General features: G+C 41.4%; 1 protein-coding gene across 1 annotated transcript in view; it reads right to left on the bottom strand.

Annotated features, from left to right (window-relative positions):
• Nucleotides 1-2,600: 2,600 nt before the first annotated feature.
• CATSPERB (cation channel sperm associated auxiliary subunit beta) overlaps nt 2,601-27,007 on the bottom strand; it is an 84,624-nt gene continuing 60,217 nt past the window's right edge. Inside the window, exons 22-26 of the mRNA XM_034767932.1 lie at nt 19,482-19,592; nt 17,992-18,130; nt 13,959-14,059; nt 11,523-11,597; nt 2,601-3,669 (exon numbers count right to left, since the gene is read on the bottom strand). Coding sequence (XP_034623823.1) covers nt 3,460-3,669; nt 11,523-11,597; nt 13,959-14,059; nt 17,992-18,130; nt 19,482-19,592 — 636 coding nt within the window. The 3' untranslated portion in view covers nt 2,601-3,459. The remainder of the gene's footprint in view (nt 3,670-11,522; nt 11,598-13,958; nt 14,060-17,991; nt 18,131-19,481; nt 19,593-27,007) is intronic.

Below are 27,007 nucleotides of genomic sequence, written 5' to 3'. Positions count from 1 at the left end.
ACACTGGCTTGTTCAAGAAGCTGCAAGCAAGGACTTTCTTCCCAGACCAGAAAATCACCATGGGGGAAAATAGAAATGCCCGTTGTGATTCTGGGAGACCCTGCCTACCCCTTAATGCCGTAGGTCATAAAGTCATACACGGGGCAACTTAACAGCAGCAAGGAGTGGTTCAACAACAGGCTAAGCAAGTGCAGAATGATTGTGTAGTGTGCATTCGGCCGTTCAAAAGCCTGCTGGCAATGCCTGTATGGGAAGCTGGACATGGCTGATGATAATATTCCTATGCTTATGCTTCCTATGTGTGCTGTGCATGCCATAATATTTGTGAAGGGAAGGGTGAAAGGTTCACTCAGGGCTGGACCGCAGAGGGTTAGAGCCTGGTGGCCAAGTTTGAACAGGCGAAGACAAGGGCTATTAGAGGGGCACAGCATGGGGCCATAAGGATCAGGGATGCTTTAGGCAGCAATTTGAAGCTGAAAACCACTAATATTTGTTGCTATACTTGGGATTGCAGTGCTTATAATGCTAGGAGGTGATTGGTGCACGTGATGCAAGAAGGGGCCTTAACATAGCTGTATGTATGTTGCTTTGCAGTGCTCTTTTTGCTTTCACTTAATAGAATAAAGATTGCTTTCAAACACACACAATTCTTTTATTGAAAGATAACCAGAGGAGAGAGTCAAATGAAAAAATCATCAGCAGGGAGAGGAATTGGGCAGGAGGTGGGACTGGAAGGAATGGGGGAATGGAAGGTCTCAAAAGGAGGAGCGGTCCCAAGATAGCTACAGATTTGTGTATGTCCAGGGATCATACCCAACCTTCTCCTTTGGAGTATGATGCAGTGGGTGCTGTACTTCAACAGGGCCAAACTGCAGAGGGATGGGTGTTGAGTGCAGTGGGTAGTGGGATTCCACACTGCTGGACTGTGAGGAGGGAGGAGAGGAATGCTGTGGGTAGAGAGTGGAGCCAGGAGGTTGATAAGAGTTTGTTGACAGTGGGTGGGGGAAGGGGGAGAGGGCGCATGGGAAAGAGTTTTGTGACAGCAGCTGCAGGAGAGGATGGGCACGGGGCTGCTCAGTTTGAAGAGCTAGTATCTCCTGGAACGTGTCCGCTTGGTGCTCCATAACTGTTAAGAGCCGCTCCGTGGCTTCTTTCTGGTGTGCTGCATTCTTGTTTCGTTCCCTCTGACAATACCCAGGTGCAGTACTGTGGCCTACTGTCTTTGGAAAATCTTTGAGGAAAGCATGCAAGATTGTTTCAGACCCATGGTTTACTTTTTCCCCAAAACTGGATAAACATACAAAACCTGCCAAGTAAAATCATTTACCATATATATATATATATATGGAACTTCCATAATATTAAGCATTACACTCAGCTCTTTGAGCAAGGAAGCACATTGTGTCATTCTCCAGCTAACTCATCAGGCTAACATATTGAGTACTGATGGTCTTTTTTTAGGTTAATTTAAGGAGATCCCTCCTCAACCAGACCTCTACTGTAACCTAACATGCCCTGACCTCCCTCATTACCTCCAAATATACTATCTTTTTTTTTAGTAGGCCAATGCTCAAACCACTGAGCTATCCCTCCCCCCTTCTCCCCTCTTCTAAATGCCTTCATGTATTGTCATACCAGCTCCTTCTAGTTCCCTTTTCTTATCTCCCACTTCCTTGTAGTGCACATCTCAACTAGGGCTGACTGGAAATTCTATTTTATAAAAAAATTCAAGATTTCAACATTTGTTTTTGTTCCACATCAGAATAAAAATGAGACCTTTCAAAAAAATATTCACAAAAAAACTATGACAGACCCACCCCAGAATAGCTGATAACCATTCCAGATGAGTTGTCTCATGCTAGGTGAGCCAATAACCATAGCTGGGGTGATACCAACCCCAGAATATCCAGTAACCATCCCAAGAGTGTGCCCTAATCACTGGGCTATAGTCTCAATCTCTCACCAACTGGAGTTGTTCCACTTTATATTAATGATATAAAGGGGGGCGGGCAGGGAGAGGGAGAGGGAGAGAGAGCATTCATGCAAGGGAGAACATTGTTTCTATAGCCCAGTGATCAGGATACTCAACAGGTGTGTGGGAGATCCCAGTCCAAGTCCCTGCCGTGAATTAGGCAGAGCACGGACTTGAACGTAGATCTCCAACAATCCAACTGAGTGTCCTAATCACTGAACAATTGGATATTATGGAGGTGGGGTGTGTGCATACCTCTCTTGATTGAAATTCTATCCCTGATAAATGTTTTGTTGAAACCAATATGTTTCCACAAAAAGTTTTTGGTTTTGACAAATTGGATTTTCCTATGAAAAATGTTTTGTCAAAAAATTCCCAACTAGTTCTAATCCCAGCCTTCTTTCTCTCTCCCCATTTTAAAAATTATGTTGTTGGATCCAGCTTTTCTTCTACTGAGCTCCATGAATCCACTTTAAAACTCAAACACCTAAATTTTATATTGCACTCTAAAGTATATTCAAGCCCCAGTACTCAAGATTTAAAGTGAAAGTGATCAAGTCCCTCTGGAGAAATAGGTGAACCACATATTAGATTTTATTAAATAGATAAAAGTAACAAAATGCCAGAAACTTGTGAGGATTCTCAAGAAGAATGAACTTTAGCTATGAATCTTGAAACAATCTTTATTCACCCACTACTGGTAGTTACTCACCCACTACACGTTTTATTTTTTCAGTTTTAAGAGTGCGTTTAGTGCTCATAACAATAAGGACCAACACAATCTTGAGATTTGGATAGTGCAGACAGGATTATGCTGCAAGCTGCAGCAACATGCAGGGCATGCACACAGCAAGCACATCCAACCACTGGATGGAAGAACACTAATTAGCCAAGTCTGTTCTTGTGTCTGCCCTTTAATAGCCAAATACAACAAGTTTGAGTAATTTATACAGGTTGAACCTTTCTAGTCTGGTACCCTCGGGACCTGAGAATTTGCTGAGCCACGGGAGGTCAATATTGTAGTGAGCGGGTCTCTTTTTATTTTTATTTCGCCGAAGTGAATAAACGGAACAACATTTGCAACGCTGCCTAGCCAAGGCTTACCAGCACTCTTCATAACAAAGTGTAAGTGTTGTTACACACTTTTACTGTATTGGCATTCTCACTTATGTTAAGTGGTGCCTTATTACAAATGATGTTCTTTACAACATCTGAAAACAGTTTCCTAATAAAATAATTTGAAAATGAATAGGTTTTCCTGTAGATTTCAATACATACGTTTACAAAGAAACCAAATTCTGATGGAAAAATTACATATATAAAAATATCAATGAAGGAAGATAGATAACATAACAATATTAAATAGGAAATTACTTTCAGCGAATGTCTTGGGAAATGTAAGTAAGAGATAGATTTAATAAAGGGGGATAGAATAACTTGCTATTGGGTGTCACCTTGTATTTCATTTAGAAGTGTGGTTGTCCAACCTAGAAAGAAGTAGAAGTAACAGTTCCTGAGGTTTCAGACACCGATACTTTGTTCTTTTTCCTCACTTTACTTTTCACTTTGTTCCATATGTTTATTTCATACATTTGCATCATAAATATGACAAAGATGATGCCTCCTACTAATACAGCTGTTGTTGTGCTAACAAGATATTGTCCTGGGAAGGCCAAAGGAGCATCATCAACATAAATCTGCAACAGAAAACATTTAACATATCCTTATATTGTCTTAGCCTAACTACTAAAATATTATATCAAAGTTTTAACATGTCCTTATTTATTATTTGTTAATACTGTTAGTGTGCTCAACAAAGAGAAAATAAAGGGAGATTCTGTTCCCTGGGAGCTGACAATCATAGGACCCCATTCTGCTCCATTGAAATCTGCAGAAGTTTTGCCATTGCTTCAATGGGACCAATGTTGGAGATTAAATTAGACAACTAAACAGTTCAGATATAATATTTTGGACTACATAAAAGTGGTCTAACTTCAGATTATGCACATGCCTTCTTACTTTGATGTATTAACAAACCCGGATAGGCTTCACAGAAGGTTTACTGGGTCTGATTCATTCCTGGCATGACTCCACAAAAGAAGTTATACCAGGGATGAGTTTGGTTAGTATACTCTAGACTATCATTTTTTGTGAAGCATTATTTTGCATTTGTTATGCTCTGGACAGTCTTTTGTACAATATAAAAGGAAATACTTTTCTCCTGCAGAGAACACTGATTTTAGATATTATTTTAAGGACTATAATGTCCTTTAATGCAGTGGTTTTCAAACTGCGGGTCGCGACCCAGTACTGGATCGTGGAATATAAGGCACTGGGTCACGGAGGCTCTGGTCAGCAGCACCGACCGGGCTGTTAAAAGTCCCATCAGCAGTGCTGCCTGGCTAAGGCAGGCTAGTTCCTACCTGTTCTGACACCGCGCTGTGCCCTGGAAGTGGTCAGCAGCAGGTCCGGCTCCTAGGCAGGGGGCCATGGAGCTCCATACGCTACCCCTGCTCCGAGCACTGGCTCCGCACTCCCATTGGCCAGTTCCTGGGCAATTGGAGCTGGGGGGCGGGGGGACGGTGTCTGCAGGTGAGAGCTGTGCGAAGCTACTTGTGGGCCTCTGCTGGCCGCTTATGAGGTGCAGTGCGGTCTGCAGTGCTAGGACAGGCAGGAAGCCTGCCATAGCACCCCCACGGCACTGCTGACTGGGAGCTGCCCGAGGTAAGCCCGCACCCCAACCCCATGCCCCAGCCCCAAGCCCCCACCCAGAACCCCTTCCTGCACCCCAAACCCCTCATCCCTGGCCCCACCCCAGACCTGCACCCCCAGCCCAGATCGCTAACCCCCTCCCACACCCTAACCCCCTGCCCCAGCCCAGAGCCCGCTCCCACACCCTGAACCCCTCATTCCTGGCCCCAGCTCGCAGCCTTCAACCCCACACTCCAACCCTCTGCCCCAGCCCTGAGCCCCTCCCACACCCCAAACCCCTCATCCCCAGCTCCATTGGGTCATGGGCATCAACAATTTTCTTCAACTGGGTCACCAGAGAAAAAGTTTCAAAACCACTGTTTTAATGAATGCAATTTGCCATGGCTATGGCTGTAAATATATTCTAGCAATTGCTTCAGTGAAATAGGAGTCCACACTTTAAAAAAAAACTGCAATCCTTTTACATAAAACTCCACGCTTTCAACCTTTTACTAGTTAGTTAATGTTTGTTAAGATCTTTGAAGTTGTGAAACAGTCTGTCTTAAACAAGTATAATATTTCTTTACACTCATCTCTCATAAAAATGGTTTCCTTGGCTAAATATTACATTATCTCTTCCTTCATCATCAGCTTCCTCTTAGAAATTCTGCTTAGCCTATGATTCATCTTGACCAGCTACACAGAGGTAAAATTACATCTTGACATGACTACACTAGGACTTTACAATGTGTTACCTATCTTACTATAAAAAAAACAAAAGAAAACCCCTATTTTTCCAATATGTCATTGATGTCTATCAAATCCTAACTATAATTCTTAAAGATATAAAAGCTGTTGCTATCTAATCTGACCACCTAAGTATTTTTAACACACTCATGACCATAATATCCAGGCACAAATTTATGGTTAGTAAATATAATCTTTCTTTCTGGGTTTTCCATCACTGAAATTGCTTTGGTTCTCTAAGCAGCTGCATTGGAAGACTGGCAAAACTGCCCTAAAAACTTAATTCTTAATCAAGCAGTGCCATGAACTGAGCTGCGTTAGGAACATAGCAACAGATTGTACTCATGATCTGAAACCCTCTCTGCTTTGCCCTTTCTTCCTGACTGTCACCACCATCACCAGCCTCCTCATTGCTCACTAACCTAAGGGTCATCTTTGATTCCTTCCTTTCTCTTGACCCGCACATCAAGGCTATGTTCAAACCCTGCCACTTCTGCCTCCATCACATTTTCAAAATCTGAACATTTCTTTCTGCGCTAATGCTCTGACCCCAGCTCTCAGCATCTTCCATGTTCACTACTGCAACCTCTTTTTCTCTGGCCTCCCTCATACTCAAATCAGCCCCCACCCCTCCCCAGTCTGTACAAAAAGCAACTGCTAATGTCCATATTTCTTGGCCATGGCTTTGACCACATCATCATCCCTTCTTTGGATCTTTCCTACCATGAGGTTCTCACTTTCAGGGGTGCTGGAACAATTTGTAGAGTGCGGGTGCTGAGAGCCATTGAACCAAATTATAAACCCTGTCTATGATGGACACCACTTCAAGCCAGGGGGTGCAGCAGCACCCCCAGCACTCCTAGTTCCAGCACCTATGCTCACTTAGCCACTGTATCAAGTTCAAGTTTCTTGTTCTTCCTTTCAAGACCAGTTATGGATCTCCCTCTCCCTACCTATCTGCTCTGATCTCGGATTGCATCACTCCCTGCCTCATCTGCTCTTCCAGTGTTGCCAGCTTCAAGGTCTCATATTCAGCTTCTCAGACAGATGTCTATACACTTTCTTCCACTTTGTTCTTTAAACAGGGAATGCTCTTCCTAAGCTGATTCATAAAGCCACTACTCATCCATTCTTACAAATCTCTCTCCTAGACCCATCTCTGTCACAACACCTACAACAAATATTCCAGCATAGAACAGCTAGGTTCAAAGCTGGGGGGGAAACACAGTGAGAAGATGGAGTGGGGAAATGTATTTTTGTAAATAAAAACAATTATGTAGAAGCTACAGAAACAGAAGTGTAGGATTTGAAGGGACCTCAAGAGGTCATCTAGTCCAGTCCCCTGCCCTCAAGCCAGGACTAAGTAATAACTAGACAATTTCTGATAGGTATTTGTCTAAACATTTCTTAAAAACCTCCAGTGATGGAGATTCCACAACCTCCCTTGGCAATTTGTTCCAGTGCTTAACTACCCTGACAGTTAGGAAGATTTTCCTAATGTCTAACCTAAACCGCTCTTGCTGCAATTTAAGCCTATTGCTTCTTGTTCTGTCCTCAGAGATTAACTAGAACATTTTTTCACCCTCTGCCTTGTAACCTTTTATGCACTTGAAAACTGTTATCATGTCCCCCTCCCCTCAGTTTTCCCTTTTCCGGACTAAACAAACCCATTTTTGTCAATCTTTCCTCATAGGTCATGTTTTCTAAATCTTTAATATTTTTTTCTCTCCTATGGACTTTCTCCAATTTGTCCATATCATTCCTGAAATGTAGCACCCAGAACTGGACACAATACTGCAGTTGAGGCCTTATCAGCACGGAGTAGAGCAGAAGAATTACTTCTTGTGTCTTGCTTACAACATTCCTGCTAATACATCCCAGAATGATGTTTGCTTTTTTTGCAAAGTGTTGCACAGTTGACTCATATTTAGCTTGTGATACACTCTAACCTCAGATTCCTTTCCTAGCTAGTAATTTCCAATCTTGTATGTGTGCAATTGATTGTTCCTTCCTAAATGGAGTACTTTGCACTTGTCCTTATTGAATTTCATCCTATTTACTTCAGGCCATTTCTCCAGTTTGTCCAGATCATTTTGAATTTTAATCCTATCCTCCAAAGCAGTTGCAACCCTTCCCATCTTGGCATCATCCACAAACTTTACAAGTGTACTGTCTATGCCATTATCTAAATCATTAATGAAGATATTGAACAGAACTGGACCCAGTGGGACCCAATTTGACATGGGCTTCCAGCTTGACTGTGAACCACTGATAACTACTCTCTGGGAATGGTTGTCCTACTAGTTATGCACTCACCTTATAGTAGATCCATCTAGATTGCATTTCCCTAGTTTGTTTATGAGAAGGTCATGCAAGACAATATCGAAAGCCTTACTAAAATCAAGATATACCACATCTACCGCTTCCCCCCATCCACAAGGCTTGTTACCCTGTCAAAGAAAGCTATTGGGTTGGTTTTACATTACTTTTTCTTGACAAATCCAGGCTGACAGTTCTTTATCACCTTATTATTTTCTAGCTGTTTGCAAATTGATTGCTTGATTATTTTCTCCATTATCTTTCCAGTTAAGTTAAGTTGACTGGTCTGTAATTCTCTGGGTTGTCCTTATTCCCCCTTTTATAGACTGGCACTATATTTGCCTTCTTCCAGTCCTCTGGAATCTCTCTCATCTCATGAGTTTTCAAAGATAATTGCTAATGGCTCAGATATCTCATCAGTTAGCTCCTTGAGCATGCTAAGATGTATTTCCTCAGGCCCTGGTGACTTTAAGACATCTAACTTGTCTAAGTAATATGTAACTTGTTCTTTCCCTAGTTTAGCCTCCGATCTTACCTCATTTTCATTGATGTTCACTATATTAGATGTCCAATTGTTACTATCCTTTTGGGTGAAAACTGAAACAAAGAAGTCATCTAGCACTTCTGCTATTTCCACATTTTCTGTTATTGTCTGTCCCTACTCATTGAATAACAGGCCTACCCTGTCCTTAGTCTTCCTCTTGCTTCTAATGTTATTTGTAGAATGTTTTGTTGTTGCACTTTATGTCTCTAGCTAGTTTAATCTCATTTGGTGCCTTGGCCTTTTTAATTTTGTTTGTTTTGTGTGTTCATATTCATCCTTTGTAATTTGACCTACTTTCCACTTTTTGTAGGATTCTTTTTTGAGTTTCAGACAATTAAAGATCTGCTAGAAGAGCCAGGATGGTCTCTTGCCATACTTCCTATCTTTGCTGCGCAGTGGGATAGTTTGCTCTTGTACCCTTAATAATGTCTCCTTGAAAAAGCGCCAACTCTCTCAAACTGTTTTTCCCCTTAGACTTGCTTCCCATAGGATCTTATCTACCAACTCTCTGAGTTTGCTAAAGCCTGCCTTCTTGAAATCCATTATCTTTATTGTGGTGTTTTCCCTCCTACCACTCCTTAGAATCATGAACTCTATCATTTCATGATCACTTTCACCCAAGCTGCCTTTCACTTTCAAATTCTCAGCCACTTCCTCCCTATTTGTCAAAATCAAATCTAGAACAGCCTCTCCCCAGTTGCTTTCTCCACCTTCTGAAATGAAAAATTATCTCCAGTGTATTCCAAGAACTTGTTGGATAATCTGTATTTTTTTCCCAAACAGATGTCTGTGAAGTCGAAATCCCCCATCACCACCAAGTCCTGTGCTTTGAATGATTTTGTTAGTTGTTTAAAAAAAGCCTCATCCACTTCTTTTTCTTGAAAAGGTAGTCTATAGGAGACCCCCTACCATGACATCACCCTGGTTTTTTTTTAACCTTGTTTACACTTACCCAGAGACTTTCAACAAGTCTGTCTCCTATTTCCATCTCAAACTCAGTCTGAGTGTATATATCCTTGATATATAAGGTAACGACTCCTTCCTTTTTTCCCTGCCTGTCCTTCCTGAGTAAGTTGTACCCTTCTATACCGACATTCCAGTCATGTGTATTGTCCCACCAAGTCTCTCATATACACTCTCTCTCCCCACCCTTAATAGATCATTTGTCTTCTTTGACTATGGAGCAGGGATTATGTTTCTATTTTATGGATTTGTATATCACTCAGCATAATGGAGCCCTGATCCTGATTTGGGCCTCTAGGTGCTATGTTGCCCCTCTGTAAAATGGGGATAATGATATTGACCATTTCTTAAAGCGCTTTGAGATCTATGGATAAGCGCTATAGAAGTACTCATGTATTATTATTGTTAGTAGTAGTAGTTACATAAAATAACGAATAATAAATAATAATATGCACATAAATGGGACCCTCTGCATGTGCAGCTCTTTCACGCCACATGGAAAAAGGGTCAGCTGCCTCAGCAATAGCATTCCACTTGGAGAGTTCTCTGCACATGTGGGCATCTGCAAGTGGGAATGTAACCCATGTGCCTAATAGGGAGATATCTCTTTAAGAGACTCATTGGGGGAGGTAGAAGTGAGTAGCGTCTGGATCATTGTTGCTCGGCAGATTTAGCACTCCCCATCCAGAAGCTTCTGGATTTGGTGTGGAAGTTTTGGGTATGCTCCAATAGGTTCCATGTTGCTGGGGTCAGATTCCATGAGGGCAAGCAGTCAGGGCAGCTGCTTTACAAAGGGCCATGTCCCTGTATGAGTTAAGAGAAGCTGAGGCCAGGAGCAGAAAGCAGGCGGTTGTCCCTAACTCTGAAGCATTTTGCAGCAGATTAGTGATATTGTTAACCCTCTAAAAGGGAAGCATGGGCAATGTCAATTACAGCACATTTTATTTATATTGTATAGAAAATTAATTATAGCAAATTGGGAGGGAAAATAACTTCTACTTTAGTTGTATGCTTTGAATGTTGTTTTGATTTTCGCTAAATTGTTCTAGTTAAATTGTCTCAACTAATATGATTCACCAACTTTTCTTTAACTGTAGTAATGGGGAAAGAGTCATTTATATTTTGTTATTCTCAGTTTTGTATTTTCTTGTAACAGGGTTTTCTTTAAATCTATACACTTAACTGAGTGATTAGTCAATCAGTTAGCTGACTGGTTAACAGTGATTTCAGCAGAAGAAGAGTCTGCATGGATTCCAACTGAATCTTCCTATAAGCAAGTGGAGGGGTGTATAGATTTGTTGATCAAAAACTGTAACTGAGACTTAGGTGAACTAAACCTAAGCTTTTGGGGACTGAACTGTTCAGATCTCAATTTGTTTTCTTTATTTATTTTTATGTAAAACTGTGAAGATAATGTCTGTGGATTATAAAATAGCCATGTTATGCTGTAAAAATTAGATTATAAAATCTTACTATAAAGAAACAAAGTTATTTAATTAAATTCATTTCTTTAGTTCCTTTTGGGACTTGAATGTGGGGAGGTTGACCCTGTGCAATCTTTGCTGAAAATCCTTAGAGACTGAACTCTGGGTCTCCAGCTACTTTTCTATGAGAGTTGGGGATTTTAGGCATTGAAGAAGGGCAATGAAGTAAACTCTGGCCCACCCAAAGGTTTCAGGAAGGGGACTGGAGATTGTATTAATTTGCATTCATTAACTTTCCATGCCTTTTGTAATCCCTTTTGAAGTGTGAATTCTGGGAATGAGTAGGCCAGGCACCATACTGACCAGAGAGCCAGGACAGAGCTGCAGGAGTCCCATACCTGCTGCAGAGAAGTAGTGGCTTAGTATGGATGGGACAGTGTTCCCATTTGATACTTGCTTTCTTCCTCTGGCTTAGGACCACCAAAAGTGGAATGGCCAGCTATATAAGGAAGCTGAAACTCACTTTTTATTGCCAGTATCCACTTCCTGTTAATTTGCGCAGTCACTTGGAATCTGGTCATCCTCAGCTGCCATCGTGCAACTCCTATATACCTCCTTTGGAGAGCTGCAGGGTCCAGAAACTTCCATAAAATGCCATGGAAATTTTAGACTCTGGGACACATCTGAGGAAGACCAGTTGTGTGAATGGCAGAATGTGGGGGGCAGTATCCCTGTTCTACAAACTGTGTAAATCCAAGTTTAGCAAGTACACCTTTTGTGATAGCTCTTGTCTTTCATTTGAAATGCTGTGATCATTTTTTTTAAAGTGACATTTGTTAAAATTATGGGCTATTTACTGTACCTGAAATTCATCAAGTAGATTACAAAAGGAGACTCCAGGAATAATTGCTACCCTGAAATGAAAAAGCTCAGACCCCTGTGAAAACAAAACAAAACAGCATTGATGGATCTCTTGTTTTAAGAACAAAATTTGTTTAATTAAAGAAAATACATATTGAAGGCTCCGTTGAGCAGAAACATGCACAGAAAGCATTTTCAACTGGTTCCTTGAAACTTTTTTGCCGTTTTGCATGCAAAGTTGGCAAAAGTAAGAGCAACTAGTGAGGGACAAACCTATCTTGCTTGCAGATGCAGTAAGGCAAGGGATTAATTGGGGCCATCAGTGGGCTGACAATCTTCCTTTAACGGTGTGTTATTTCTTGATTGTGGTGTGCATCAATGTAAAATTGACATGGGGTGGGGAGCAGACCATGAGGAGAGCCACTGCAAACCGCTTGTTTTCTCCGTAGGTTGCTCCTAAAATCTGGAGGGTCATCTTCATTTCCCTCATTATCAGAGAAGACTCAGCAGCAGGACAGCATGGGGGCAAAGGGAACAGAATACTCTTGCCTACTTCCAATTCCACTTCAGAACAGCTGATGTGGAAATCAAAAGACTGAGTATTTTCCAATCCCATTAGCATGATAGGACAAATTAGAGTGTTTTTTACATTTTGAACGGGCAGAGGACATGCATTCTACTGCTCCAAAACATGCAGAGCAGATTGCTCTTAGAAAGTGGCATCTCTAAGTAGATTTACTAGGAAATGGGGCCATAACTGGTCCCCTGAATACCTCACTAGGAGATGCCAATGTTGGTTTCTGCTTCCATAAATGGCCTAGTTCTGAAAGGGCAATCTAACTTCTGAAAGAAGTTAAGTGAAAAACCAAGCGCTAATCTTAGCCCCAGTATAAATGGCCATAAATTCATTGGAGTTACACCTGGGCTGAATTTGGCCCATACTCTTTTATACAGAAGAAAAGTGTAGGACTCTCCCAAACACACCAAAATCTTTCAAAATTTAATTTTTAATCTGTGCTTAATATTATTTTAATATTTTTATTGAAAACTTTAGAAGAAAGCAAAAAAGCTAAAATACGCAAAGCATATTTTTAATAAAATGCTACTGCATTTTAATAAAATTATTTTAAAAAGCATTTTGGAAGAAAGGGCTGCTAGAGTACTAGGCAGGAGAGCTGTTTGAGAATTTTTCATTAGAATGATTTTTCAACTGAAAACAAAAATAAAAAGTTATGCCAATATTTTTGATTTTCCATAGAAAAAATGAAATGAAATTTTTTTGGACTCAGTTTAACCAGAATTAGAATATTTTGTTTACTGAACTGCCCCAAAACATTTAACTTCAGATCAGTAAATAAAAGATATAAACTGCATTTCCCTAGCACATAGCCTTATGGGAGTTGTAGACTGATTCCCTGGAAGACTACATCTCCCACAATGCAATGTGGATCCAGCTCACCAAGCTAGGGAAATGAATTTAATGTTGATCTGACTTGAGAGAAGCTTTCGGGTCATTTCTACAAAACAAAATGAAACATTTAGATTTCAGAAATGTCAAAATGTTTTGATTTTATCAAAAATGAAAAATGTTGAAATGAAACATTTTGAAGTTTCTGTAGTGAAAATTTTCAGCAAAAAATTTTCCATTCAGCAAAAAAAAAAAAAAAAAAAGGATGAAACTTTGAAATTTCTATTTCAGGATTAAAACAAATATTTTCAAAATTTTAAGGCCAGAAGTAACTGCTGTGATCATTTTGTTTGACCTCTTGCATAATACAAGTCATAGAACTTCCCCCAAAATTTCTTATGGGATGGAACTGAAATTCTAAATTTTGCTCAGCTCTAATATGCAGTTTTGATATTTAAAAGTTTAGGCAAAATATTTAAAAGTGGCTTTGAAAGACTGTACCCATAATTTTGTATATCAGGAGCAATTTAGAGGCTTACTAAAACTGCTTAGAAAACATAATCTATGGATAGATTAAATTAGATAGATATAATAGATTAGATTGATAGATCAAATATGCCGTTATTTAGTAATCAGTATTTTTTCCAAAGGAACATCTTGGTGACTGCATATACAACAGGCTGGTGAAATAAGTGATGGTAAGATCTTGAACAAAACTTATAAAGTAACATATTCAAAAGGATCATATATGAAACAACTACCAAATACTTTCTTTACTATTTAAAGGATCAGCACCTTTAAAGGCTACATATGGTATGGTCATAAAGTATAAAAGACAGTTTATCCAGATTACAGATGGGTCTGATCTATGAACGGGTGTGCTTGGATCTGGGTTTTATACGGAAAGGAAGTTTGGATTCAGATCAGAACTGCCTCAGAGTTGAATGGTGTTTGAATATGCAGTTTCGATTCATGCCTATTTTTGTCCAAAATATTTATTTTTATCTGAAATAAAAAAAAACAACTTACATATATGTTTAGGGTTAGGGCTTCTGGATTATACAGTGTAATGTTGAGTTTATCAGCTAAATACGCTCTCATTTTTAACATGCTTGGTGTTTCATTGGTACCTGTAAAACAGTAGAGTTATTCCATTTTTTCTTTCCCCCACATTTTTTAAATAATTCCATTTTCTATATTATGGGTAATATAGGTTCTATGACTCACAGACAGACAAGGGAAGAGGAGTGTTTTAGCCCATTTAGTCTAAAGGCCTGTCTCTGTGAGATGGTGAGAGCTTCCTGTGAGATGCTAAGTACCATGAACTTCCATTAAAGAAAATGGGAGCTAGGGGCACTCAGTACTAGGAGAGGTGCTCAGAATCTTGTAGGATCCAGCCTTTATGAATCACTCACATATCCTTGAGTTTCTGAGCATCACAGAGAAAGGATAATTAGGACAATTTTTGCCTCCTTGTTTTAAAAAAAAAAAAAAAAAAAAAAAAGTCTCCCTTTTCTTGAAAAATTTCCCTGCATCCACAGAAACATACAGACTGGGGACTCCAATTATACAGTATTACAAAAAGCAAAATAAAGGAACATATACCTCTACCCCGATATAACGCTGTCCTCGGGAGCCAAAAAATCTTACCACGTTATACGGGAAACCGCGTTGTATCGAACTTGCTTTGATCCACCAGAGCACGGAGCCCCGCCCCCCTGGAGCTCTGCTTTACCACGTTATATCCGAATTCGTGTTATATCGGGGTAGAGGTGTACTTTAAGGTTGCTGTGGCAGATAGTGCAACTGCATGCAGTATCTTTGGAGACCTTATTGTATAAAGTTTACAAATGTTTATGTATCATTGTAGGCCAAAGATTGTATGCAATTCCATGGGACAAGGTTATCAGAGCTCCTCCAGGAACTCAGAACGTGTGTGTGTGTGTGTGATATCACTACAGTCCCGCAGATTGTAAATAGCTCCAGAGGAGTACTCTCTAATGGGGTGGTTTGCAAATACTGGGTTAGGGCAGAATTTAAAAAGACTTGTGTGTGTCTCTTGCATTTGATTCAAAAAAATGGTCAGGACCTTAGGTCCTAGAGAGGACCCCAGCCCTTCCCGAAAAGTTGGAAAGACTTTGGCTTACTAGTGCTCATAAGATTTCTAGCTGATTTCTGGAATGTTTAGTGCATGTTTAAATCTGTTCATTGATTATTTTATGTTTTCTCTGTGATGCTTTTGGCTAAGAATGAATGTACTTTGCTTTGGAAGAGCTGTGTGGTCACTGGTAAAAACATTGTCCTTGGACAATGCTGGCCATTAGGTGACCTGGCCTGCTGGGGATATTACAGTGGATGGCATGGGCTGTGCAGCCCTAAAACACCTTGTCAGGAGGGAGAAAGAGGCACCGGTCTCCACCTAAGAGACGTGATGGCTGGGAGCCTGAAATCTTAAGTGGGTGCCCTCGAGAGACCATGGAGGGGAAATACAGGTGCAGTTATCCTGAAACTCTGACAGTTGCTACAGATGACAACTTCAAACTAAAGGGTTTTACACTTTATTACTTATATAGGCTAAGCTGTGTACCCAATGAGAGCAGCATATTAAGCTGCTAGGATATGTGTGCCGCCATAAAGATTCCTCTACCTGCAGCACCAAATGGGAACTCTGAGGGGCGGATTTTCCTCTCACTTACATAGTGGAAATCAGGTTTTCTGATTTTCTGATTTTCACCAAAATCAATAGGGTTCTGCCCTCTGAGGGCTACAGCATTCCCTAAAATGTTGCAATGCTCTTATCTGATGCGGAATCACAACCCTTCAAACCAAAGTGTATGTGATTGCTAAGGACCCAGCAGGATTGTCTGCTGAAACAGGTGTGGCAGTGGCAGGAACCGAAGAAGTGAGGTTTTTACTCACGAAAGCTTATGCCCAAATAAATCTGTTAGTCTTTAAGGTGCCACCAGACTCTTTGTTGTTTTAGTGGCAGGAATGCAGTCTCTATCTTGAACCTCAATGACCTGGCCTCCAAGAGCACCACCCTCTGAGAACTTCAAAGTGCTTTCCAGGCCTGAGGGGATTCCCTCTAGGCCAACAGGAGACAAAGGAAAATGAGATTCATTACAGACAGTTCCTGCAACTTTGAGCCCCTCCTGCTCCTCAGTCTGTCCCTGACCTCCCCACCACTCAGACTTGCAATCTCCACGCAGCCTTTTACTCCATCGTGTCACCTAGGGGTAGGCTGCTATTGAATCCCCTCTATTCTCCATCCCCACCCCTCAATCTCTGCTCCCTGCCTTGGTCATCTCTTCATTTGACTCCTGCATAGGATTACCAGATAGCAACTGCGAAAAAAAAATGGGACAGGGAGTGGGGGATAATAGGTGCCTATATAAGAAAAAGTCCCAAAAAACAGGACTGTCCCTTTAAAAACGGGACATCTGGTCACCCTACTCCTGCGGCCCTCTCTTCTCTGGCCTCAGTACCTCTCCTCTTGCTCCCCTCAGCTTAGCTAAAATGCTGCTGCTAAAATTATCTTCTTCCTTTGCCACTCTGCTCATGTCACTCATTTTTTTAGATCCCTGCACTGCCCTCCCTGACACTTCTGCATCAAGATCAGACTTCTCTTCACCTGCTAGGACCTACCCAGCTCCATTCCTCCTGCTCCCCCCTCACTCACCCAAGACTCTCTCCTCACCTCCCCTTTGTATCCACCCCATCACCTTTATTCCCCATTCTGTGCAGAAGTATGTCCATAGTCCCATATATCATGTGACTGCCCCTCCTCCTTTTTAATCCTCCTCCCCAGAGCTCACTTCTTCCAACAGTGCCTCTGGAGAGATTCTTACATACAATGTTACAGACAAGCAAGAAGAAATGCAAGAGAGTTGAGTGTGAAGTGAGTCACCTAATATTTCTCTCAATTTTTTTTATTTATAATATGGTGCCTCAATTTTAATGAATAAAAATATTATTTTTGTTGTTCCACAGGTTTTCATGCTTCTTGATAGACAAAGAGAAAAATATGGTTCCTGTCCTGAGGAGGTTAGAAAATAAATTATACTGATACCCCAATGAATAAAAACAAATCATAGTAAAAGTAGGAAAGCAAGAGAAATAACAGAAAACAAGGGAAAGGGAATAATATTCTTGCAGAAGCATTATTTCATTATTTATATACAATTGTTCTTAAGCAATGCTCAGAAAGGAGGTTGGTTCCCAGGTATTTTGCTACTATATATGGCCCAAACAGAAATGATTTAATGGTGATTTTGTTCAATCGTTTCTTTTAGAAATGGTAATGGATTAACCTAGGCAGCTAATATGTTTGATTACACTCTGCGTCCTAATTTGGACAAATTTAAATCCTTCTGTTCTAATATTATGATGCTAATTTTTATTTGATTACAATAGCTCTCAGAGAACCAAATCAGGATCAGGACCCATTGGACTAGGCTCTGTACAAATACACTTAAAGCCAGCGTCCCTGCCTTGAACAGCTTGCATAATTTTTAAATTTGAAAATCCATGGGTGAAATCCTATCTACTGTGAATTTTGCCATTGACTTCTATTGGGCCAAAATTCAAAAATTCAATAGCTCCAACCCTGCAGTACCTCAGGCAAGTAAAACTCCCATAGTCTTCAATGTGTCTGTGGAAGGAGACTGCCCAATTGGGTCCTATGCGATACTTTAAATGTTAGGGGGTTGAATCCTGCTCCCATTTAACTCAATGGTAAATGAGTGGAAAGAGCCAGCAAACCAGCCTGGCTGGGGTTTTACATTTTCCTCTTGCATCTTTTACTCTGTCTTTTTAACAGTGAAATCAGACAATGCTCAGTATCACAACCCTCTGCTGTCCTACTTGACCCTGAGACAGATCTGGTACATACATCAGGGTCTAAACAGGAGTCCTCGCCTGGATCCGTTAAGAAAACAGATGAGAAAGGAAAGGTAAACTTCCAGCAGAAATGCCCATTTAGGGAGGTCTTACAGATCTTAACATTTGTTCCTAGTCTTGTCTGTTATCAAAAAGAACTGTTCTGCAAATCCTCTATCCATACCTGCAACTTCCCAGTTTGTCCTATGGTTAACCTCTGTGACTGTGACAAAAAAAGGAGATGCCAGTGGTGTATATTCATTCTCACGGTCAATTCTGAAATGGATTGGAAGTCTTGTAACTGGATATTTCATCCTCAAAGCCTAAAATCGAAGTTGTATATTGCTATTTAGTTACATTTAAAATAAAAGATTGTTTTGCTTCTTTAATTCACTCATTAAATATTGAAGCCTCACTGTGATGGGGGTGTCTATCCCATACAGATGAACGAAGGTTAACAGGCATCTGAGAGCTCAGTTAGCCCATTCTGATGCACCTGAAGGATGTGTCAGAGTTGATTTGTTATTAGACCCAGCTGGGGATAAGTGGATAAAAGAAGGAACTGAAAGCTAGAGGGGAGGATCCCCGACAGAGAAACCAGGAGAGAAAAGGTAGTGAGTTCCCTGTCTAGGAAGGGCCTGGGGAAAGCAGATGGAAGAAAGCTACAGGGATGGAATTAATCCCAGTGATGGGCCCTGGAAAGGTAGCATGGCACAGAGGAGTCCTGAAGGCAGGACCGGCTCTAGGGACCAGCAAACCAACCACGTGCTTGGGGCGGCACAATTCCAGGGGCGGCATTCCGGGAGGGTGTTTTTTTTTTTTTTTTTTGCTTCGGCATTGCGTTCTCTGAGTTTTTTTGTTTTTGTTTTTTGTTTTGCTTTAGCAGTTACGGTCTCGGAGGTTTTTGGTTTTTTCGCTTGGGGCGGCAAAAAACCTAGAGCCAGCCCTGCCTGAAGGAGCGGTGTTCAAGCAGAGAAAGGAGGAGCTGGGAAGGCCTAGAGAAAGCTAGAGGGCTGGTTAAACAGAGGAGAGGCTGTGTGGGGATGCTGGGAAGTAGCACAGGAGGAATCAGAGATAGGATGGGCCCAGGGAAATAGCAGTATGTTTGAAGAAGACCGAGCTACTTAAGACAGGGTCCTCTAGGCCAGAACACAGAGCTGAAGGTGTGCTTGAGTTCTCCAATCAGCCCTGAGGAAAGCATGTGCAAGCCTGATAGAAGGACTGTTTAGCCCAGGGTTGGGCCGAAGATGGAGCCTCAAGAAAGGGCTAAATAGTAGCCCAAGAGGGGGCAAAAGGATAATTTGTATTGCAACAGTTTTGGACTTTCAGTTGTACTTTTTAATTGCACCCCATCTGGTGTAACAAATGTGACTTGGCCAGAGGATGAATTGCGAGATGAGACCACCACAGGACCAGAATGACTGTTGGCAGGGGATCACTAGAGCAGAAAGAGCTGCTACATCATGCCTAGCTAGGAGGGGAATGTTAACAGTGAGTCAACTCTTCCACACTCACATACCTAGAATGATGAGCTAGGATGTCTCCTTCAGAGTCAGATTTTTTGCCCCTGTTTAAATTCTTACTCAAGTCAGGAGAGTTGCCTAGACATAGCTAAGAGCAGAATTCAGTCTTAATAAACATTTATTTTCAAGCTTGTCTTGTTACAGTTCTCACCTTCTCTTTGCAATCTGAGAAAGCAACAAAAAAGGAAAGTTTCTTGTTGTCATCGCAGTTACATTCTGCTCGAGTTGACTTGTTAGCACACTGCTTGTAGGCTCCAGAATTCTGTAGAAAGGACATAAAAACAGTGTACCTCACTTTCCTACCTAAATTCTGAAAACAAGATTTAATTTTTTTTTAAAAGAAAGAACATGAGTAAACAAATGCAATTATTTAATCTGCATTTATCAGAGAGATTTAAAATGTAAATGTGTGATTTGCTAGAGACCAATTTGGGTATTAGAGAAGGTCAAAATTCAGAATTTCCATTCTGTGGGAAATTCTGAGGTTGCGAAGTATGATTCCATTTCATGTGCTTTTGAAAAAAACAAAATCTCAGAATTTTCCCTGAAATGCAATATTCCAAAATTATTTAATTAATGCTTAATTTAATCTTGACCTTATCATTTTGACTTTTATGTTACATTATATAAACTAGAGCTGTTCAGGAAGCTGAATTTCAATTTTGTGAATGTTTTTGAGTTTGGGGGAAATTTTTTTTTTCTATACTAAAACAAAGCCAAAATTTCAAAAATGTTCCCAAAACTGAAATCCCATGATATTTTATTTCAGAAACATTGAAAAAATGAGTTACTTACCTGTGCCATAACTATTGTTTTTCTAGATGTGGGGGCAGATGTGTATTCCACTCAGATGTGCACATGCCCAGCGTGCTGAAGACAGAGAACTTTGTGCATGTGCCCTCATGCCTTTTTTTCTGGTCCCTCCCAAGGCTATTTAAGGGTGGAACTGCCCTGACCCTCCTCAGTTCCTTCGCACTGGAAGGGATAGAGAATATGCCATGGAATACACATCTGCATCCGAATCTCAAAGAACAACAGTTACAGTCCAGTAACTAACCGTTTTTTCTTCTTCAAGTGGTTGCAGACATGTATTCTGCTCACGTGACTCACAAGCAGTAATAGAAGGGGGTGGGATTCAGAGGCTATTTAAACAGCAACTGTAGAACTGACTTTCCAAAATTTGTATCCAGACTAGATGCAGTCATAATAGTGTAGTATAGTGTTTGGGAAAGATATGCACAGAAGACCAGCAAATGTCCAATATGGAAACGTCACTGACAAACGTGACCGAAGCCGCTTGGTTTCTTGTGACGATGTGGCCCATTGAGACACAGAGACCCCTTTGCAAAGGATCCTCTCTTCTTTGAAAACAACTCTCGTCTCAGGTCTGACAAACTCACTACTCCAAACATGTCTTGAAGAGTATTTATCCATAGGTGTAACCTGCAAAGCATCGACAGATAGCTTGTAACAAGGCCTATAATCATTGAGTATGTATGGGTAATATTTAAGGGAAAATGTAACTATATGGAAAGTATGGTCTTGGAGTGAAGTTAGTTATCAAGGGATAAAAATATGTCTTGGTGATGGCACATTCGAACAGGCGGGAGTTGTCACCCCTCCCTGGCTAGCCAGTGATGCAAGGCAACTATCTAATTTTGGGATGGAGCAAGGCTACCAATGGAAAACTATCAGAGACAATGGTAAACAATTGAAACCAGCTAGATGTAAAAAAGGAACTTTACAACAGACAGGGGATCACATTGCCTATGAGTAGGGACAAAAGACAGTTTCAGTATAACACAGAATAGGAAGAGGCACTCTGGATCCATTCACTGAGGAAATATCTTGTGGAGCTGGGGTGTTTTCATGAAAGACTGGATCCTGGTTCTTGTAAAGCCAGCCAGTTTTGAACTCTGGAGTTTTCTGGCAATTTATCTATAAATTTAGACATGGCATTCCAATTTAGGAAGTCATATTTCAATAACAGTGCCTGCTGATTACCAATGTGCATCTGTAATGACAAGGTAGAATAAATATTCCTTCCCATTAAATCTAACCCTTTAGTCGCCTTATCTTCAGGTGTCAGCTTGAATCTCTCGACTCAGCCTCCCATGTGCAGCCATTATGAGGAGAGAGTTTGGGATGGAATGGGAGTAGAAACTCTCAAAGCCTTGCATAGGGACATAGTATTGCTTATCCATATGCTTTGTGTGTTTCGAAAGAGCTTCATTTACAGGGAGAGCTCCTGCAGCTAATGGTTCGAGAATGTCCACCAACTTATAGGTATTCTCCTGAGCAAACTCTGTCTAAATGCCCAAGGCTGTAGTCATTCGCCTCAGCAGATAAGACTTGATAAGACTTACAGTCTTGAGTAACAGAAGAAGACAAATCCAACATTATGGAATCATCCAGTGAGGAAGATAAGGAAGGAAGACGAGCCAGTGGAATCTCCTGTAGCAAAGCTCACTCCTGCAATACTGGTTCAGACTGTAATAGCTCAGAGGGAGCAATGAGTATGAGTCTCCAGTCTAGCTGGGTCGGGAAGTGAGACAATAGGAGGGGTTCAGTGATCTTGCTCTGCAATGAGCAGAGGATTGGGTCTTTGAAGATTGAGAAGCATCCCAAAGTTCACCCTCACTGCAATAGAGAGGAGACTAATGAGCTCTTCTGGGCTTGTTCAGCACTAACTAGGCACATCTGTAAGGCTTGCTGTGCCTGGAGAGGAGGAGCTTAAAAAGGGAAAATCAAAAGAAAGACATTATAAACAACTTGAAGTGGAGTCTGATGGGAACTCAGGGGAGCCACATGGGCCCCTAGCCCCTACCACTACTGTGGGAATGGTGCTGGTTCCGGTAACGATAGTGATTCCCTGGAGGCCTCAAAGACTTTCAAGATTGGTACTTGGAAGGACAGAGAGAGGCAGTAGATGACCTTGAGCTCAAATGCAAGGAATCTTCGAAATAGTGTGACGACAACAGAGGAGCCAGCCCTGGTGGAGTCAGCAAGCACCCATACTTGACTGCGGTTCAAAACGTGGGCCACATTGGTATTAAAGATGGTATGGTAACCAGCGCTTTGAGTACCAATAGGGATACTGAGGCTGCACAGACAGTGGGCACTGGAACAAATGTTAGTATTGAACCTGTAGATCTGGTCTGCACTGAAACTGCACAAGGCAACATTGCCATCAGTGCCAAAGGGATCTCTTTGTACCAGTAAAAGGAACTGATTTCACCTCTGCACACTGATTTTTAAGCAGTGCTGAAGGCAGCACTGGCAACAGCGCACAATCTGAAATCAGTTCAGGCAGTCCTGAGGCTGCAGAAGAAATCACCACAGCTGAATGCTTGTATTAAAGGAGAGACAGAGACAGAGAGGCAGAGCAAATCTGAAGGTGTCCAATAAGCCCATGGAAGAGGGAAAGATAGCTAACAGGAAATTTTTCTTTACTTTCCTGTTTGAACTCTCCCAGGATTGGAGCTAGGAAACAAAAGCAGAGACATCCTAGGAACAACTTGGGTTAGCCCTAAAAGAAATAACTACCCAAAGCAGTGCAGACCAAAGCAAGTTCATTTTCATCATCCGAGTCAGATGCCACCAGCAGAAGGTTGATTTTCTTTTTTGGTAGTTTGGGTTCTGTAGTTTCTGCATCAGAGTGTTGCAGCATCATCTCCCACAAATGTAAACAAACTTGTTTGTCTAAGTAATTGGCTGAACAAGAAGTAGGACTGAGTGGACTTGTAGGCTTTAAAGTTTTGCATTGTTTTGTTTTTGAGTGTAGTTATGTAACAAAAAGAAATTAACATGTGTAAGTTGCACTTTCATGATAAAGAGATTGCACTATGGTACTTGTATGAGGTGAACTGAAAAATACAATTTATTTCGTTTGCCATTTTTACAGTGCAAACATTTGTAATAAAAAATAATATAAAGTGAGCACTGTCAACTTTGTATACTGTGTTGTACCTGAAATCAATATATTTGAAAATGTGGAAAAACATCCAAAAATATTAAATACATTTCAATTGGTATTCTATTCTTTAACAGTGTGATTTAACTCAAAAAAATTAATCGCGATTAATTTTTTTGAGTTAATCGCGTGAGTTAACTGTGATTAATAGACAGCCCTACTATATAGCATGGGATACAGACATAACAAGATTAATGCATGAAGCAGTTAACAAGCATTTTAGAGTCTAAACACATTTGTACAAATGTAATACCGGTCTTGAATAATACTAACATACATGCGAGTTGGTCTGGATTCCAGCTATGAATTTGTCAGTGCTCAGCTGACACCAACAGCCTTGGCAAGAGCTGGCACCAGTGCTACCAGCATCACACTAATTAACTAAATAGTAAGAGTACTACTACTACTACCACTATCTATAACTATTTACAGGCATTCACAGAGAAAGCCACTGTGACACCAAAATGTGACCACGCTGAATGCTATGACTCAAGCTGTGGGGATTGAGAAGGACCTGAGGAGAGCTGGGGCACTGTCACCCTTATATAACCTTGAGAAGGACCAAAAGGAGGTATGAGGGTGCTTGTGCCACCTGACAGGTACTGCTAAGCAAAGTTCTCCCTTTTTGGCGTGCTGGACACATGCACACCTGAGTGGAATACATCTCTGCAACCACTTGAAGAAGCGCATAGTGTTTCCAAAACAAAATATATTCCCCTAGAATCCCCCACTGCAGTGAAGCTGGGAATGCTGGAAGGTCTGGTAGCGGCTATTGAAATAAATATGATCCTTGTCAGTTTCACTTCTGCTCACCATTGAATAGAAGCTGTGAAATTGACCAGACCTGTCTTCAAGTTAATGAGAGAGAGAGACCCCCACTCCCACCCTACAATATCCAATAGACCACTAGTTGGGCACTCACATGGGATGTGGGAATCCCATGTTCAAGCCCCTGTTCCAAAGCAGGCAGAGCAGGAACTTGAACCACATCCTACATGAGTGCCGCAACCACCTGGCTACTCTGGGATGGGTCTCTTCCTCCATTCACCCTCACCTCATTTTTCACCAGAACTTCCATCCTGGATCTGAAAAACCTTCCCAAAAAAAGTTTAATCAAAATGGATATTTCTGAGGAATTGACATTTTCCATTGAAAAAGTCTCCAACAGCTCTAGTGCCAGTCAGTTTCCATTGTCCTTCCTCTCTATTGTTGCAGAATCCACAGTTGTACACTGCCGTTTCCGTCAAAGTATACTGCGTAGACTGTCGGTCCTTCATCAGTTGAAACTGAGCCAATCACAATACGTCTTCCAATCTTCTCTTGCTCTGGCCATCCTTTGCCATGCTTGTCCATATCTCCTTTTTAGGAAATCATCCCACCTCTTTGGAGGCCGACCGCATGGCCGTTTCTGTTCTCGCGGATATCACTCGGATATAGCTGCGGGCCATCTGTTGTCGCTGAATTAGGCCATATGTCCCGCCCATCGCATTTTGCTGAACCTGCTTTCAACAACAACGTCTTGCACTCCAGACTGCTGCCTAATTATTTCATTGGGGATGTGATCACGGAGTGAAATGCCCCAAAATGTTCATTCCATTGCCCTCTGTGTGACAGATAGTTGATGTTCTTCAATCTTTGTCAGCGACCATGTTTTGCTGCCATATAACATTGCTGGAAGCATGGTCGAGTTGAAAAGATTCACACGAGCTGTTTTGCTGATCTTTCCTTGGAGGATGTCCTTGATGTCATTGAATGCACACCATCCAGCTTTTTTTCTGTGTGACAGTTCGCCTTTCTGATCATGTCGCATGTTGACTTCCTGACCCAGATAAACGTATTTATCAGCCTCTTGGATTTGGCTCTCCTCCAAGAGTTATTTGGGTTTTTGGCAGAACATCTGATTTCATGTATTTTGTTTTCTACCGATTCATTTTTAATCCAACTTGACTACTTTTCACATTCAGTTCTTTAAGCATTCTCTCAAGCTGGGCTGTATTTTCGGTTATCAGCACTATATCATCTGTGAACCTGAGATGGTTTAGCCGCTCGCCGTTGATATTAATCCCATCTTTCAAGTCTGCTTGTCGAAAAACTGATTCAAGACAGGCTGTGAATAATTTTGGTGAAACTGTATCTCTTCTCGGTGGGGATTTGGAGGGGAGTATCAAACAGTGATATGTCCATGCTGCAGCCAGAGTTTGCTTCCTTTAGTAATGTGATATATTTCGCGCTGATGCCTTGTTCTGAAAGAGCTTCAAAGACGGTGTTAGTCTCTACGCTGTTGAATGCCTTCTCGTTGTCCACGAAGGCAATGCATAAAGGGAGCTTATATTCCCTTCGACGCTCTAGTAGTTGGTTTAGAGTGAAGAGGTGGTCGATCATGTGATAATTCCTTCAAAAGCCAGCCTGCTCTCTAGGCTGCTGTTCATCCAGGTTTCGCGACAGTCGATTTATTATTATTTTAGTGTACAATTTATAGATATGCGAAAGCAGGCAGATCGGGCAATAGTTCTTTAGATTTTCTCGATTGCCTTTCTTATGCAGCAAGATGGTATTGGACTCTTTCCAACTGGAGGGTATCATCTGGATTTCCAGGTAGCGGCTGAACCTTTGGGCGAGAGCTTTCCAAAGTTCCTGACCTCCTGTCTTAAGCACTTCTGCTGTCAGACCCTCCTTACCTGGAGCCTTCCCCTCTGTCATTTGATGGACTGCATGACGGACTTGGCTAATGAGAACCAGAAGTATGTGTTCATCGGTTTCTTGAAGTGATGGCATTGGGATGTCTATATAGGATGCAAACAGCTGGGTATAGAAATCCCTGCAGATTGCCTCCATCTCTGTTCGATAAGTTACTGATTCTCCGTCCCTGTTCTTCAACGCCGATAATGATGACCTGTACAATGCCAATTCCTGTTTGCATTTTTTGAGACTTTTACGATCTTCAGCAGTCTTTAGGAGCTTTTTGGTTAGAAATTTCTCAAAGTCTTCCTTCAGCTTCATTCGTATGAGCTTGCAGAGAAGGGAGTACTCGAGCCTGTTGCTACCATTTCTTTTCATTTTTCTCCTCTTCTCCAATAAAGTCTTTGTATTCTCTGAGATTCTTCCGCTAGCTCTTCTTGGTCTTTCACGTTCAGCTGAGTCTCTTCAGTCTCTTACTGAAGTTCTCATAATCGTCATCGCAGTCATTCAGGAGGCTCCAATCTTCCCTAGAAATGTTTTCCTTCAGGATTGCCTCATCGAAAGCTGCCGGTTGGTGTCTTCTGTTCGCCATACACAGCACCTTTTTCTCCACCTTCACAGTGAACATGAGTCTGGCTCTCAGTAGGCAATGATCGCTACCAATATTGAATGATGGCACTATTGAAATATCCTGCACCGTGCATCGTCTGTCGATCAGAAAGTAATCGATTTCATTTTTTGTCTTTGCGTTTGGTGCAATCCAGGTCCATCTTCTGTTGGCCTCCTTTCGGAACCCGGTGTTCCCAATGAACTTTCTCCTCATCTCTGTCAATATAGCTAGTCGTTCTCCTCACGCTTTTCGTTCTCTGATACCGCACCTTCCTATGAACTTTTCGCCCTCTCTCCCTCTTCCAACCTTGGCGTTAAAATCTCCCATCACAATTGTATATGTAGAACTCTGAACAAGGGTTTCTTCCTTCCACATCATCATCTTCGCATGCACTTGTGGGAGCATAGAGCTGGAT

The sequence above is a fragment of the Trachemys scripta genome, chromosome 4, assembly GCF_013100865.1.
Source record: "Trachemys scripta elegans isolate TJP31775 chromosome 4, CAS_Tse_1.0, whole genome shotgun sequence".
NCBI classification, from domain to species: domain Eukaryota; kingdom Metazoa; phylum Chordata; order Testudines; family Emydidae; genus Trachemys; species Trachemys scripta.
This window is presented reverse-complemented; position numbering and strand designations above follow the sequence as displayed.